The 17,077-nt window shown below is 38.5% G+C and overlaps 2 protein-coding genes across 5 annotated transcripts in view; one reads left to right on the forward strand and one right to left on the reverse strand.

Moving 5' to 3' along the window:
- LOC133651803 (protein tweety homolog 3-like) overlaps positions 1–12,105 on the reverse strand; it is a 58,187-nt gene extending 46,082 nt beyond the window's left edge. The window contains exons 1-2 of one of the 3 annotated variants that reach the window (XM_062049937.1): positions 11,285–11,560; positions 7,002–7,175 (exon numbers count right to left, since the gene is read on the reverse strand). In XM_062049937.1, coding sequence (XP_061905921.1) covers positions 7,002–7,127 — 126 coding nt within the window. In that variant the 5' untranslated portion in view covers positions 7,128–7,175; positions 11,285–11,560. Of the gene's footprint in view, positions 1–7,001; positions 7,176–11,284; positions 11,561–11,956 lie in introns of those variants that run through there. The other 2 variants (XM_062049939.1, XM_062049936.1) reach the window with 2 other exon arrangements.
- The window catches only part of LOC133651804 (sorting nexin-8-like), a 29,203-nt gene continuing 23,852 nt past the window's right edge, over positions 11,727–17,077 (forward strand). Inside the window, exons 1-4 of one of the 2 annotated variants that reach the window (XM_062049940.1) lie at positions 11,727–11,932; positions 12,054–12,120; positions 12,431–12,558; positions 15,314–15,443. In XM_062049940.1, the coding sequence (XP_061905924.1) occupies positions 12,084–12,120; positions 12,431–12,558; positions 15,314–15,443 (295 nt within the window). In that variant the 5' untranslated portion in view covers positions 11,727–11,932; positions 12,054–12,083. Of the gene's footprint in view, positions 11,933–12,053; positions 12,121–12,430; positions 12,559–15,313; positions 15,444–17,077 lie in introns of those variants that run through there. The other variant, XM_062049941.1, reaches the window with a different exon arrangement.

Raw genomic sequence — 17,077 nt, forward strand, 5'->3', positions numbered from 1 at the left:
ATAATGAATGAGGGAAAAACGGAAATTTCAGTTTTTGGTCCGGCCCTCACCGACTTGGGACCATTGCAAAATTATGTGCGTCCCAAAGTCACCAGCCTTGGCGTCACTATAGACAGCGATTTTAAATTTGACAAACAAGTCAATGGCGTTTTAAAATCGTGTTTTTATCATCTTCGTCTTTTAGCAAAGGTAAAACCATTTTTATCTTTTAACCTTTTTGAACAAGTCGTGCATGCTTTTATTTCAAGTCGCCTGGACTACTGCAATGCACTTTATGCTGGCATTAGCCAAAAAGCTCTCTCCCGGTTGCAGTTAGTCCAGAACGCGGCAGCACGACTTTTAACAGGGGCCAGGAAACGTGAGCATATAACCCCAATTCTTCGGAGTTTGCACTGGCTCCCTGTTCATTTTAGAATTGATTTTAAATCCTTGTTGTTTGTTTTTAAAGCTTTACATGGACTGGCACCTCAGTATATCTCGGACCTCATCCAAATTTACACTCCTGCGCGCGCTCTGAGGTCCGAGAGCCAGGTCCAGCTCGTGGTGCCCAGGACGAGACTTAAAACCATGGGAGACAGGGCCTTCTCTGTGGTCGGCCCTAAACTCTGGAACACTCTGTCCCTCCATGTTCAAACTGCTTCCACAGTGGAGTGTTTTAAGTCTCGTCTTAAGACCCACTTTTATTCTTTGGCTTTTAACACTATGTGAGTTGTGTGGTCTTCTGTCCTCTGTTGTCCTGTGTGGTTAGGGTTAGGGTTATAAATTTTGATGTCTATTTTACTGTTTTAATTGGTTTTACCCTTTAAAATAGTTTTTAATCATATTTATTTTTTTATATTGTCTCTGTATTGGTTTTCTATTCATTTATTCCTTGTTTTTATTCAGTCATTGGTGTAGCATAATATTGTTTTTAATATTGTTTTTAACATGGCTGTGCAGCACTTTGGAAACATTCTTGTTGTGTAAATGTGCTATATAAATAAAGTGGATTGGATTGATTGGATTGATTCAAACCGGTTCTCGCAATGTGTTGTTTGTTTTTTTTAATTATAATGAAACTTTTTCAAAACAGGTTACAGGTTAGTAAAGCTCCTTCGGGTTGCGTGGAAATGACCTAAAAAAGGTATGTAGAATTCACTACAAATACCCTCCCACTGTTACCTATGAGGTTGTTTGTACTGTCTGCAAACAGCACCATTAAAAATGTTCCACCCAAACTTCCTATCAAGAATTGTCCAATTACACCCATGAGGGGGTGAGACAACATGTGTGAGTGATTTTCATGTCATAAAGTCCCAACTTGTAGTAAAAATATCTTACTTCAAACGCTGGTTCTATCTAATCTGTGAGCTATGACGCCAAGCAGGGCTCACGGTGTCCACTCAAGTACGCCTTTGAGATTACCTACTGTATGTACATAGTGTATGGAATGTCAGTGCAACGCTTGGTAAAGAGACAACGTGATAATGACGCATGTCTGGGCTGAGTCTTTCTGTGTCATAGCAACGGAAATTGAAATATGAATCATAGTGGGGAAAAAAAGAGCTCAATTTGTGTCAGGTAAAAGAAAAATGCTTTTGAAAGGCTTGTGATCCAAGGCATACCACATCGTGATGGAAGTGCTACAAACCAGGTAAGATAGATGGGATTGTAAAAATACTTGTGTGTGAAAAGATAGCAAGGAAGCCCCCCACTAAGGTGGCTTGGCCTGGATTAGGACAATACCAGCTGGTCTAACGCCTTGAATAGGCCAAGGCAGACACATATAGTAGCTAAACAGATGGTGACATAGATCCAAAAGGTTTGGAGGTGGAAGAACAGGTGCTGAGGAAAACATTTCATCTTCCAAGAATTAGCATGAATGGGGGAATTCATACATTAGACATAACCATGATGGAAAGCGTGTATGTCTTGGGCGATATGACTGAAAACTGTATCACAATATACTAGGGGTGTAACGGTACACAAAAATTTCGGTTCGGTACGTCCCTCGGTTTAGAGGTCACGGTTCGGTTCATTTTCGGTACAGTAAGAAAACAATAAAATATAAATTGTTTGGTTATTTATTTACCAAATTTGTAAACAATGGCTTTATCCTACATTGGGAACACTATAATAATTCTGCCCACGTTAATCAACATTAAACTGCCTCAAGTTGTTGCTCAGATTAAATAAAATGACAAAACTTTTCTTCTACATATAAAAAGTGCAACATTAAACAGTTTCAAGTCAACTAATCATGCTTAATTTATTACAGCATTTGGGAAGCCTGTAGTTGATTTATTATGTAAATGTTACATTTTTATCAACATGTGATAGCAGGGACCCTGCCATTCAAAACTAGGCTGCTCCATTATTAATGATTAATGTAACTATAGCTGAAAAAAATGGTACAATAGCAATAGGAGAGACTATTCATCCCTGAACACCATGGAGTTCATGTAGGCTTAATGATGCAGCTACATTATTATATCAACTATCAGAGACAGAAACTCTTCATTTAACATAATGTCCTTTTTTGTTGCTTCAACACAGCTCAATCAACACAGAAAAAGGTCAAGTGTAATAACAGACAGACAGGGCTTTGCTGTCCATAACACACACACACACCGCAAAATGAGCTAACGTTACGCTAAAAGCGAATTAGCCTTCACCTCAAGCCAGGACTGCGAGCGAGCTGAGCTGCCTTTTATATTTCTAGAAGGTCAACGGGCTCATAGTGATGTTACTAGTAGTTGACTGGGAGGTGTTTATTATAATTTGGGGAGAGTCAGCAGCCTGATGCATACCTGCTAAACGCTAAGCACTGACTACATGCGCTCTGAATACGCACTGCTGATTGGCTGTTACCGCTTTGTTTGTAACCAATCAGATGGTTGTGTGGGTGGGACAGTGCTGGGTGTTGTGTACAGTACTGACAAAGACAGAGGGAGAAGGAAGGAATATGTTTGTGTGGAAACTCGTTCGGTACACCTCCGAACCGAACCAAAACCCCCGTACAGAAACGGTTCAATACAAATACACGTACCGTTACACCCCTACAATATACGTGTTTTATATTGGTTGATCGGTAATTGTTGGCTTTTTTATGACCTACTCAAATTAAGGATATGAAGTGGAAATGCAAACATGTCATTTAAAATGAAACCTTCCTCTGATTAAAATCCCCTAAGGTATCAAGGCAAAAACGAAAGGAAAAGTCGACACAACCTTGGAAAACAACTAATGTAAATAAAATTGTAAAACCACATTGACCACTTAATAATAACATCTTTTAAAACTACGGAGCAAAAATAAAAAAATATGGAAGAAATGCTTAATAAAGTGTGACAAAATAATGCTAAGTCTAAAAATGTAAACCGAGTGGGGCGAAGGTGGTTCACATTGATCTGACTATGCACCGTTTTTATACTGTCAAGGTGACTTTCTCTGTTTTATTGACAATTTATTTACTCTTTGCAGCAGTCATTTTTACTTTCTCTTCTCACACTGGCGCAACCACACCTGATAATTACATGTTACCCGAATGGCGGTTAGCGTGTCACTCGCACTGATCAGTGATCACTTCCTGCGTTGCTCGGTTACCAGAGAGCGAGTGCCTTGGTTCGGTTAATCAACCTTTCTTAGCAACTTCTGGTTTCTTTCGACATAAGAAAAAAATTATTCAACATTTTATCGAATGCATTTTTTATTGATATCGAGTATGTGTATATCGCGATATATTTTGATATGGTTTTATCACTCAGCCCTAATGTCATTTGCATTGATCTGTGATCACTTCTTGCATTGCTCGGTTACTAGAGAGCGAGTGTGTTTGTTGCAGGCAACCAACCCTTCTTCACAACTTGTTTTCTTCCAACAAAAACGAAAAAAACCCAAAAACGTTTTATCGAACACATTATTGATATCGATTGTATTTATCGTGATATATATTGATATCATTTTATTACCCAGCCTTACTGTGCCTCGCACATACATCAGTGATAATTCCTGCGTTGGTCGGTTACCAGACAGCGAGGGCCTTTGTTCCTGTAACCAATCTTGTTTTGCAATTTCGGGTTTCTTTCGACATAAAAAAGAAAAAGTCTAACGTTTTATCAAACACATTTTGTATTGATATCGTGTACATGTCTGTCACGATATACAGTACAGGCCAAAAGTTTGGACACACCTTCACATTTCAATGCGTTTTCTTTATTTTCATGACTATTTACTTTGTAGATTGTCACTGAAGGCATCAAAACTTTGACACCTGTGAAGTAAAAACCATTTCAGGTGACTACCTATTGAAGCTCATCGGGAGAATGCCAAGAATGTGCAAAACAGTAATCGGAGCAAAGGGTAGGCCATTTTGAAGAAACTACAATATAAAACATGTTTTCAGTTATTTCACCTTTTTTTGTTAAGTACATAACTCCACATGTGTTCATTCATAGTTTTGACGTGACAATCTACAATGTAAATAGTTATGAAAATGCATTGCTTGAGAAGGGGTGTCCAAACTTTTGGCCTGTATCGTATATTGATATCGCCCAGCCTTAGTATCACTCGCACTGATCAGTGGTCACTTCCTGCGTTGCTCGGTTATCTGAGAGCGTGTGCGTTTGTTCATGCAACCAACCCTTCATCGCAACTTCCGTTTTGTTCCAACGAAAAAGAAAAAACAAAACACTTATCGAACGTTTTATTCAACACATTTTTTATTGATATCGAATATGTACAGGCACTGAGTGAGCACAATGTGTCCGTCATGTCCTCATGTGTCATGTCTTTTTATTTTTTTCGGACTATAATGTGCAATAATGTTATGTTATATGTGTATATTTATATATATACATATGTATGGATATGTGCATGTGTGTGGATATATACATATATATATAGATAGACACATATCTTCTTTTTTTTACTACTTATATTACCAAATGATTGTGTATGCACCTTAGGGAATCTGCTCCAATTCCGTTGTTCTTTGAACCTGTTCACTGTAATAATGACACTAAAACTCTATTCTATTCTATTCTATGTGTTTATCGTGATATATATTGATATCGTTTTATTGCCCAGCCTCACTGTTCCTCGCACATATCAGTGATATTTCCTGTGTTGGTTGATTACAGATAACATACCTTGTTTTGCAATTTGGGTTTCTTTCGACATAAAAGAAAAAAAAATCCAAAGTTTTATCAAACACATTTTTCATTGATATCGTCGTATTCATGTCTATCACGATATACAGTATTAATGATATCGTTTTATCCCTGAGCCCTATTTAAACATATGTAAATATTGACAGTAAATCATCTCTGAAGTTTAATTGTGGCACAAATTTGAACCTCTCAGAATAACACCCCAAAACATGATTTAAAGAAACTAGAGATGTCCGATAATGGCTTTTTTGCCGATATCTGATATTCCGATATTGTCCAACTCTTAATTACCGATTCCGATATCAACCGATGCCGATATATACAGTCGTGGAATTAACACATTATTATGCCTAATTTTGTTGTGATGCCCCGCTGGATGCATTAAACAATGTAACAAGGTTTTCCAAAATAAATCAACTCAAGTTATGGGAAAAAAATGCCAACATGGCACTGCCATATTTATTATTGAAGTCACAAAGTGCATTCTTTTTTTTTAAAATGCCTCAAAACAGCAGCTTGGAATTTGGGACATGCTCTCCCTGAGAGAGCATGAGGAGGTTGAGGTTGGCGGGGTTGGGGCGGGGGTGTATATTGTAGCGTCTCGGAAGAGTTAGTGCTGCAAGGGGTTCTGGGTATTTGTTCTGTTGTGTTTATGTTGTGTTACGGTGCGGATGTTCTCCCGAAATGTGTTTGTCATTCTTGTTTGGCGTGGGTTCACAGTGTGGCGCATTTTTGTAACAGTGTTAAAGTTGTTTATACGGCTACCCTCAGTGTGACCTGTATGGCTGTTGACCAAGTATGCATTGCATTCACCTGTGTGTGTGAAAAGCCGTAGATATTATGTTATTGGCGCTCTGTACTTCTCCCTACGTCCGTGTACACAGCGGCGTTTTAAAAAGTCATACATTTTACTTTTTGAAACCGATACTAATTAATTTCCGATATCACATTTTAAAGCATTTATCGGCCGATAATATCGGCAGTCCGATATTATTGGACATCTCTAAAAGAAACATATTTTCTTCTCACCGTAGAATTCTAAACGTTCTCTTGCAACAACAGCCAAAAATTAGAGATGTCCGATAATATCGGCCTGCCGATATTATCGGCCGATATATGCGTTAAAATGTAATATCGGAAATTATCGGTATCGTTTTTTTTATTATCGGTATCATTTTTTTTAAATTTTTTTTTTTAAATTAAATCAACATAAAAAACACAAGATACACTTACAATTAGTGCACCAACCCAAAAAACCTCCCTCCCCCATTTACACTCATTCACACAAAAGGGTTGTTTCTTTCTGTTATTAATATTCTGGTTCCTACATTATATATCAATATATATCAATACAGTCTGCAAGGGATACAGTCCGTAAGCACACATGATTTTGCGTGCTGCTGGTCCACTAATAGTACTAACCTTTAACAGTTAATTTGACTCATTTTCATTCATTACTAGTTTCTATGTAACTGTTTTTATATTGTTGTACTTTCTTTTTTATTCAAGAAAATGTTTTTAATTTATTTATCTTATTTTACTAATTTAAAAAAAAAAGTACCTTATCTTCACCATACCTGGTTGTCCAAAGTAGGCATAATAATGTGTTAATTCCACGACTGCATATATCGGTTGATATCGGTATCGGTTGATATCGGTATCGGTAATTAAAGAGTTGGACAATATCGGAATATCGGATATCGGCAAAAATATCCCTACCAAAAATATATTCATTAATTTGATTTAGCCTTTGCCGTAACTAAAGTAAGATTCTTCTTATTTTTCTGAAGCTGCTGTGCCTCCCTGAAGTCTTTGACGAACCCCTGCGCTGATAAAAAAAAATAGCCTTACCTGCTGATACGTCCACTCCTCCGGCTGAAAGTCACTGCTGGTTTGCTCGAACATGAGGTTGAAGTGGGGAAGCCGGTGCAGCAGGTTGACCCACCACGGTGGAGAGTAGCTCACCACCGCCGCCATGGCCACCCAGAAGTCCGGTCAGTTGGTAAACAAAGAGGCTTGTAAAGTCTGTACAGGAAACAAAACAAAGGGCGTTCGGCGCTGAATTCCCAGAGCTAAACAACCTCGCGTGCACTCCAAAACAGCATCACTTGCATAATTCATAATATTGTGGGTATGCTCTTGCTCTGAATAAGAGACCCTGGAGAATTTGCCAGCTCTCATTTTGTGCATGTGAGTGACAGTAAGAAAAGCTCTGACTGAAACAGTTTTAATAAACATCAGACATATCTTTTATCTTACTTTTGTGTGTGTAATCCCTGTCCAAATACTAACAATAAAAGACTATTTGAAGTCTCAACATGTTGTCAAGGGTTGGAATTGGGGGTTAAATCGCCAAAATGATTCCCGGGCGCGACCGCCGCTGCTGCTCACTGCTCCTCCCAGGGGGTGAGGGTGATGGGTCAAATGCAGAGGATAATCTCACCACACCAAGTGTGTGTGTGACAATCATCGGTGCTTTAACTTTACCAAGAGAACCTGGAGAGTTTGCCAGCTATCCTTTTGTGTACGTGAGTGACAGTAAGAAAAGCTCTGACTGAAACAGTTTAGTAAACATTACTTTTGAATGTGTGTAATCCCTGTCCAAATATGACCAATAAAGACTCTTTGAAGTCTCAACATGTTGTGTCAAGGAGTGTGCTTGCTAGCATCGTTTAGTAAGTAAGATAGCAACCAAGCACCATTACTAGTACTAGCAACTAGTTAACTTTAACGTTTTTCTTCTTCGTCATTCTGTCCGTGCGGTTTGTTTACATCCTGCTGAGCGGATCCAATCCGTGTCACGGTTCGTTATTCGTAGTCGCTCTTACCAAGAGACCCTGGATAATTTGCCAGCTCTCATTTGGTGTATGTGAGTGACAGTAAGAAAAGCTCTGACTGAAACAGTTTAGTAAACATTACTTTTGAATGTGTGTTATCCCTGTCCAAATACTAACAATAAAGACTCTTTGAAGTCTCAACATGTTGTGTCAAGGAGTGTGCTTGCTAGCATCGCTTAGTAAGTAAGATAACAACCAAGCACCACTAGTACTAGCAACTAGTTAACTTTAACGTTTTTCTTCTTCGTCATTCTGTCCGTGCGGTTTGTTTACATCCTGCTGAGCGGATCCAATCCGTGTCACGGTTCGTTATTCGTAGTCGCTCTTACCAAGAGACCATGGATAATTTGCCAGCTCTCATTTTGTGCATGTGAGTGACAGTAAGAAAAGCTCTGACTGAAACAGTTTAAAACATCAGACACATCTTCTCCTTTTGAATGTGTGTGTAATCCCTGTCCAAATACTAACAATAAAGACTCTTTGAAGTCTCAACATGTTGTGTCAAGGAGTGTGCTTGCTAGCATCGTTTAGTATAAGTACGATAGCAACCAAGCACCACTACTAGTACTGGCAACTAGTTAACTTTAAAGTTTTTCTTCTTCGTCATTCTGTCCGTGCGGTTTGTTTACATCCTGCTGAGCGGATCCAATCCGTGTCACGGTTCGTTATTCGTAGTCGCTCTTACCAACAGACCCTGGATAATTTGCCAGCTCTCATTTTGTGCATGTGAGTGACAGTAAGAAAAGCTCTGACTGAAACAGTTTAAAACATCAGACGTATCTTATGTCTTAATTTTGTTTCTCTAAATGACCTGCTCAGTGGCCTAGTGGTTAGAGTGTCCGCCCTGAGATCGGTAAATCACAGTCGCTAGCAACCAAGCACCACTACCAGTAACTAGTTAACTTTAACGTTTTTCTTCTTCGTCATTCTGTCCGTGCGGTTTGTTTACATCCTGCTGAGCGGATCCAATCCGTGTCACGGTTCGTTATTCGTAGTCACTCTTACCAAGAGACCCTGGAGAATTTGCCAGCTCTCATTTTGTGCATATGAGTGACAGTAAGAAAAGCTCTGACAAACAGTTTAAAACATCAGACATATCTTCTCCTTTTGAAAATGTTGTAATCCCTGTCCAAATACTAACAATAAAGACTCTTTGAAGTTTCAACATGTTGTGTCAAGGAGTGTGCTTGCTAGCATTGTTTAGTAAGTAAGACAGCAACCAAGCACCACTAGTACTAGCAACTAGTTAACTTTAACGTTTTTCTTCTTCGTCATTCTGTCCATACAGTTTGTTTACATGCTGCTGAGCGGATCCAATTAGTGTCACGGTTCGTTATTCGCAGTCACTCTTGCTCTTACCAAGAGACCCTGGATAGTTTGCCAGCTATCATTTTCTGGATGTGAGTGACAGTAAGAAAAGCTCTGACTGAAACAGTTTAAAACATCAGACACATCTTATATCTTACTTTTGTTTCTCCTTTTGAATTTGTGTAATCCCTGTCCAAATACTAACAATAAAGACTCAAAAATGACCTGCTCAGTGGCCTAGTGGTTAGAGTGTCCGCCCTGAGATCAGTAGGTCGTGAGTTCAAACCCCCGGCCGAGTCATACCAAAGACTATTAAAATGGGACCCATTACCTCCTTCCCACTCAGCATTAAGACTTAAGACTTAGACAAACCTTAATGATCCACAAGGGAAATTGTTCAACACAGTAGCTCAGTTACAATGATGGAAAGTGTAAGTATGGAAAGGACAGTGCAGGTATAAATAGACTAAATTTAGCTATATAAAATCTAACATATATACGAATATATACATAATATGTGTACAGTATATTATATATACAGCAGTGTTTCCCATAAACTGCCAAGATACCTGTGGTGGTGGGGGCGTGGCTATAGGCGTGGTCACCATGACATCGAGTAATTTGCATAATTTACTACAATGATATGATTTTCTCTAAAAAGGCTCAAAAAATGTATACTTACTAATTAATAATAAACCGTTTTGTTTTAAAAGTCCATCCATCCATTTTACAATATAATTACAACACTTTATGTACATATTTATATACAGATTTGAACAATAAGTTATTCACTGAAATATATTTATTAATTGTGGTTCTTACAAAAAATATATCTTATAAAATATAAAAGCTAAAATGTCTCATAAAGCTCTGCCCCTTTAATTAGTGCATACTAAATAATTTAACTTTAGCCTACTACTACAACCATATTATTTACCAGCAACATAAAGTGAAACAGAGGCAGAGGTGTCCTGCCACAGTCAGTAACAAATAAACAGAAAACAGTAGTGGTGGTAGATAGACACAGAGCTTCATCAAACATCTGATCCACTGAACAAAGAGCTCCAAAAATATTTAACTTTAGACTGCCATCAGTTTTACTCCCTACACTTAACCATGTGTTTCCTACTGCCTGCAGACTTTGCACACTTTGTTATATACACATGTTGTGTTTCTAATATAAATACATTTAATAAAGTCAAATACAAATAAGGCAACAAGAGAAGTATCCTACACTTCTCTTTTGTAAAGTAAATCTGAACAGCTGATATGGGCATCTACATCAACTATATGATTTGCCTGAGAAGCTGGAGAGGACAAAAACATTTAAAAAAAAAAAAAAGTTTTATATTTGTGGCGGACGTAATTCTTTCGTGGCGGGCCGCCACAAATAAATGAATGTGTGGGAAACACTGTACAGATATACTATATTATGTCTATAACATATATACAATATATACCAATTACCATGTACAATATTACAGTATATGTGACAGCAGCAGCATAAAATAGAGGTTGGAATTGGGGGCTAAATCGACAAAATGATTTCCGGGCGCGACCGCCGCTGCTGCTCACTGCTCACTGTGATGGGTCAAATGCAGAGGATAATCTCATCACACCAAGTGTGTGTGTGACAATCATTGGTGCTATAACTTTACTAAGACAGGACCCTGGAGAATTTGCCAGCTATCATTGTGTGTATGTGAGTGACAGTAAGAAAAGCTCTGACTGAAACAGTTTAAAACATCAGACACATCCTTTTGAATGTGTGTAATCCCTGTCCAAATACTATCACCAAAGACTCTTTGAAGTCTCAACATGTTGTGTCAAGGAGTGTGCTTGCTAGCATCGTTTAAGTAAGTAAACTAACACCACTACTAGTACTAGCAACCAGTTAACGTGAACGTTTTTTCTTCTTTGGTGTAATGTAAACAATTCGCATGCAACGTTTATACGACGGATAATGAAGAATGTTTGCTTTGTTCATACCCGCAGTGAGGTCCCAGTGAGGTAAGGTTAGCCGGTTTAGCTGCTAGTTAGTAGCTGATAACGAGTCTCTTTTGTTCCTCTCGTCATTCTATCCGTGCGGTTTGTTTACATCCTGCTGAGCGGGTCCAAATCCGTGTCGTAGTCGCTCTCATTCCAGCGGATTCGACAAAGGCGAGCCTTCGACTGGGATCTCCATAGATCCGGACTGGATCTATCAAGCGACTCGTCTAGTTGACTAAAGATCTGGTTCACATCCGCCCTTCCTCCTTCCTCCTTCCTCCTCTGCCTCGTTGAGCTTCAAATGACACAGTAGCGCCCCCCGGAGGCTGAGTATAGCAAACAGTGGGCTAATGACGCGTTCAAGCGACGTCGAAAAAATGCCAACTACACACAGGATTGCGTGGTCACTATTTTTTTTTTAAGGGTGTTTACGTGTAATTGGTGAAACTGGGCACACGTGATATGTGGGGGGATTAATAAAACACGCACAAGGGCAGCATTTTAAGGGTATTTACGTGAAATATGTAGGGAGATTCCTAAAACCCGCACTGGAGCAGGACATAAATCTAACTGACGTGACAACAGGAAGTGGTGCTAAATTAGACGACGACAGACCAAACATTAATGGCGAAACTCTACCTCACATAAGTTAGTTATGTCACTTTATATTACCCAGTGTCCTTCTGGGAGCTGGACTTTAACCAGAGCGGCCTACAACTTTAAGAAATAAATGACTTGGTTTTTTTCTTTCCCGTCTTCTTTCCTGCAGGAAGTCACATGGAGGTATTGTGGCGCTCACATGACAGTCCGAGCCATGGCAGCGGAGATCAATGAAGGTACAAAGTGTCCTTTTCTGACGTGCGCCCGACTCTTGTGCGCCTTTTTTTTTTTTTTTTTGCAAGATATTATGTTTGCAGTGTAAACATGCATTTCAAACAATGTCGTCTGACGTGCGGGTGAGGTAGCCGAGCGTGCTTGAAAAAGAGCAGAGTTGGTTTTGGGCTATATGTGTTGTGCACGTTTATTTTGTATTACTCCATCTAACTTGCAGTAAAATGGGAAACACAGTAATAAACTGTAACTGGGGAAGTTTAATTTGATGTAACAGTTGTTTTTTTTTTTACCATGTTTTCTTTTTGAAACCAGGCTCAGTCCCTGCCTATTACAGAGAAGTCTACGAGGCCATCTGCTGCAGGAATGATGAAAAAGTTCAAGTGGAGGTTTTCCATAGGTTGCTGGAAAGGACTAAACTCTCCAAAGCCGTTCAAGCCCAGGTAAAGTGCCACAAACAGGGTAATAAAACTAAAACAAAACTACAACACCCAAAACCAGTAAAGTTGGCACGTTGTTGAGATGGTAATTAAAAACAGAATACAATGATTTGCAATTCATTTTCAACCTATTTTCAATTGAATAGACTGCAAAGACAAGATACTTAACGTTCAAACTGGAAAACTTTTGTTATTTTTTGCAAATATTAGCTCATTTGGAATGATGTCTGCAACATGTTTCAAAAGAGCTGGCACAAGTGGCAAAAATGACCGAGAAAGTTGAGGAATGCTCCTCAAACACTTATTTGGAACGTCCCACAGGTGAACAGGCTCATTGGGAACAGGTGGGTGCCATGATCGGGTATAAAAGCAGCTTCCATGAAATGCTCAGTCATTCACAAACAAGGATGGGGCGAGGGTCACCACTTTGTCAACAAATAGTTTAAGAACAACATTTCTCAACAAGCTATTGCAAGGAATTTAGGGATTTCACCATCTACGGTCCGTAATATCATCAAAAGGTTCCGAGAATCTGGAGAAATCCCTGCTCGTAAGCGATGATATTACGGACCATCGATCCCTCAGGCGGTACTGCATCAAAAAGCGACATCAGTGTGTAAAGGATATCACCACATGGGCTCAGGAACACTCCAGAAAACCACTGTCAGTAACTACAGTTGGTCTCTACATCTGTAAGTGCAAGTTAACATTCTAACTGGAATTTTTTTTTTTTTTTTGTTCCAATATTAGCTCATTTGGAATTTGATGCCTGCAACATGTTTCAAAAGAGCTGGCAAAAATGACCGAGAAAGTTGAGGAATGCGCCTCAAACACTTATTTGGAACGTCCCACAGGTGAACAGGCTCATTGGGAACAGGTGGGTGCCATGATCGGGTATAAAAGCAGCTTCCATGAAATGCTCAGTCATTCACAAACAAGGATGGGGCGAGGGTCACCACTTTGTCAACAAATAGTTTAAGAACAACATTTCTCAACGAGCTATTGCAAGGAATTTAGGGATTTCACCATCTACGGTGTGTAATATCATCAAAAGGTTAAAAAAATCTGGAGAAATTGGTCGCTACATCTGTAAGTGGAAGTTAAAACTCTACTATGCAAAGCGAAAGCCATTTATCAACAACACCCAGAAACGCTTCCAGCTTTGCTCAAAGTGTTCTGTGGTCTGACGAGTCCACATTTCAAATTGTTCTTGGAAACTGTGGACGTTGTGTACTCCGGACCAAAGAGGAAAAGAACCATACGGATTGTTATAGGCGCAAAGTGTAAAAGCCAGCATGTGTGATGGTATGGGGGTGTATTAGTGCCCAAGACATGGGTAACTTACACATCTGTGAAGGCACCATTAATGCTAAAAGGTACATACAGGTTTTGGAGCAACATATGTTGCAATCCAAAACAAGCAACATATGTTGCCGTCCATGATAAGCAACGTTATCATGGACGCACTAATACACCCCCATACCATCACAGATGCTGGCTTTTGAACTTAGCGCCTGTAATAATCTGGATGGTTCTTTTCCTCTTTGGTTCGGAGGACACGACGTCCACAGTTTCCAAAAACAATTTGAAATGTGAACACGTCAGACCACAGAACACTTTTCCACTTTGCATCAGTCCATCTTAGATGAGCTCGGGCCCAGCAAAGCCGGCGGCGTTCTCTGGGTGTTGTTGATAAATGACATAGTAGAGTTTTAACTTGTACTTACAGATGTAGCGACCAACTGTAGTTACTGACAGTGGTTTTCTGAAGGGTTCCCGAGCCAATGTGGTGATATCCTTTACACACTGATGTCGCTTTTTGATGCAGTACCGCCTGAGTGATCGAAGGTCCGTACTATCATCGCTTACATGCAGTGCTTTCTCCAGATTCCCTGACCCTTTTGATGATATTACGGACCGTAGATGGTGAAATTCCTTGCAATAGCTGGTTGAGAAATGTTGTTCTTAAACTGTTGGACAATTTGCTCATGCATTTGTTGACAAAGTGGTGACCCCTCGCCCCCATCCTTGTTTGTGAATGACTGAGCATTTCACGGAAGATGCTTTTATACCCAATCATGTTCCAAATAAGTGTTTAAAGAGCATTCCTCAACTTTCTCAGTCTTTTTTGCCTCTTGTGCTATCTTTTTTGAAACATGTTGCAGGCATCAAATTCCAAATGAGCTAATATTTGCAAAAAATAGCCAGGTTTTCCAGTTCGAACGTTAAGTATCTTGTCTTTGCAGTCTATTTAATAGAATATAGGTTGAAAAGGATTTGCAAATCATTGTATTCTGTTTTTATTTACCATTTTTACACAACGTGACAACTTCACTGGTTTTTTATAATTAAAAGTTTTGGTGATACAAAAAATACTCATGTTTTCAAATGAATAATCGTGATTACATTATCAATCAAATTAATAGATATTAATATTTTTTGCCATAATCGTCCAGCCCTACTAACAAGCTCCAGTAAATATTTAAATGGGGAAAATAAACCCAAGAAAGTTGACAAAGCGTCTTTTCCAATCTTCCCAGCCCTTTTCCGGGCAGGCGAACTTGACCCCGTTTTGTTTTGAGACATATTTTTCCAGAAACTTCAAACTTATCACAATCATGATAGTACTAACAGTATTGGCTGGTCACAATTCATGTTCACAGTGTACTTTCCGCAACAAAGGACAAGCACAGTTGTATTTAGATGTGGTGCTGCGGAGGGACGGTGACACACTGTCTTGTCTGTCTTTGTCCTTCAGATAGTCGAGCACGTCCACTCTACAGACGGATTCCTGAGCAAGCTGACACTCTATAAAATGCTGGCTTTAATTGCCATCGCTCAGCAGGGGAAGCAGCCCAGTCCCAAAGTCCTGGAGAACTACATACAAGGTGGATAACCGCATAAAAAATTTTTTTGCTTAGTTAGTAGTTCGGTCGTCACGATGGTGGGTGTCAAAGCTCAAGCTTGTAAACGCTTTTATCACTCATTGTTTAAACAGCATACAGAAAGTGAAAGATTTCTGATGTTAAAAAAAGACTAAATGAAAAATTGTAAGTGTCAATAACCTGTATACCGTATTTTTCGGAGTATAAGTCGCTCCGGAGTATAAGTCGCACCGGCCGAAAATGCATAATAAAGAAGGAAAAAAAACATATATAAGTCGAACTGGAGTATAAGTCGCATTTTTTGGGGAAATTTATTTGATAAAACCCAACACCAAATGGTGCAAGGACAAATTGTGAAGCAAAATTAAAATTAAATCTAGTGGAAATCGATTAGAGTATATGAAACTACATTCTTGGGAATAATAATTGATCATAAATTATGTTGGAAACCGCATATTGAATATATAAAGGGAAAAATATCCAAATCCATTGCTATTCTTTATAAAGTAAAACATGTTGAATAAGAAATGTCTGCATATGTTATATTATTCTTTTATTTTTCCATATATAACATATTGTGTTGAAGTTTGGGGAAATGTTTATAGAACAAACGTAGACCCAATAATTAAACTTCAAAAAAGGGTCATTAGAATAATACACAAAGCATGCTACTATGAACATACCAATCCATTATTTATAAGTTCTAATGTGTTAAAATGTTCAGATATTGTGTGTTTAAAAACAATGGAAATTATGTTTCGAGTAAAGAACAACAGCCTTCCAGCTTGTGTTCTTAGCTTATTTCAATTAAGAGGAGAAAACTATAATTTACGGGCGATATTGATTTTTGAAATTGGTAAAGCAAGAACGAATATAAAATACAAATGTATTTCAGCTTTAGGAGTTAAATGGTGGAACAAGCTCAGTGATGAGCTGAAGACATGTACTTCTTTGTTAAGGTTTAAGAAAACATTGGAAAGGTGAAATAATTGAAAATTATAAAATATAGTAACAATTATTTTCATCCCATTGATTTTTTTTCTTCTTTTTAACGTTGATGTTCCAGGTAATCATATTTTCAGTGAAGGTATAGGATAGCCAAATATAAGCCTTGGCTTCAGCCTATTCCTTTTTCGGTCATGCTTTTTCTTTTCTTTTCGTTTTGTGTGTAAATGTGTATGATTGTTATATATGTATAATCTGTACTCTTAAACTGGTCACACAAAATGGTTGATGGTTGATTATATGACCGAAATAAACTTATTTCATTCATTCAACACCAAGAATATACCATAATATGTTACGTTAACATACCAGGCACGTTCTCAGTTGGTTATTTATGCCTCATATAACGTACACTTATTCAGCCTGTTGTTCACCAATTCTTGATTTATTTTAAATTGCCTTTCAAATGTCTATTCTTGGTGTTGGCTTTTATCAAATACATTTCCCCAAAAAATGCGACTTATACTCCAGTGCGACTTATTTATGTTTTTTTCCTTCTTTATTGTGCATTTTCGGCCAGTGCGACTTATACTCCGGAGCGACTTATACCCTGAAAAATACGGTAGATGAAAAATTGTAAGTGTCAATAACCTGTACAGTTAAAAATTAAAAGATAAACATTGTTAAAACAG

This window comes from Entelurus aequoreus, linkage group LG06, assembly GCF_033978785.1.
Source record: "Entelurus aequoreus isolate RoL-2023_Sb linkage group LG06, RoL_Eaeq_v1.1, whole genome shotgun sequence".
NCBI lineage: Eukaryota > Metazoa > Chordata > Actinopteri > Syngnathiformes > Syngnathidae > Entelurus > Entelurus aequoreus.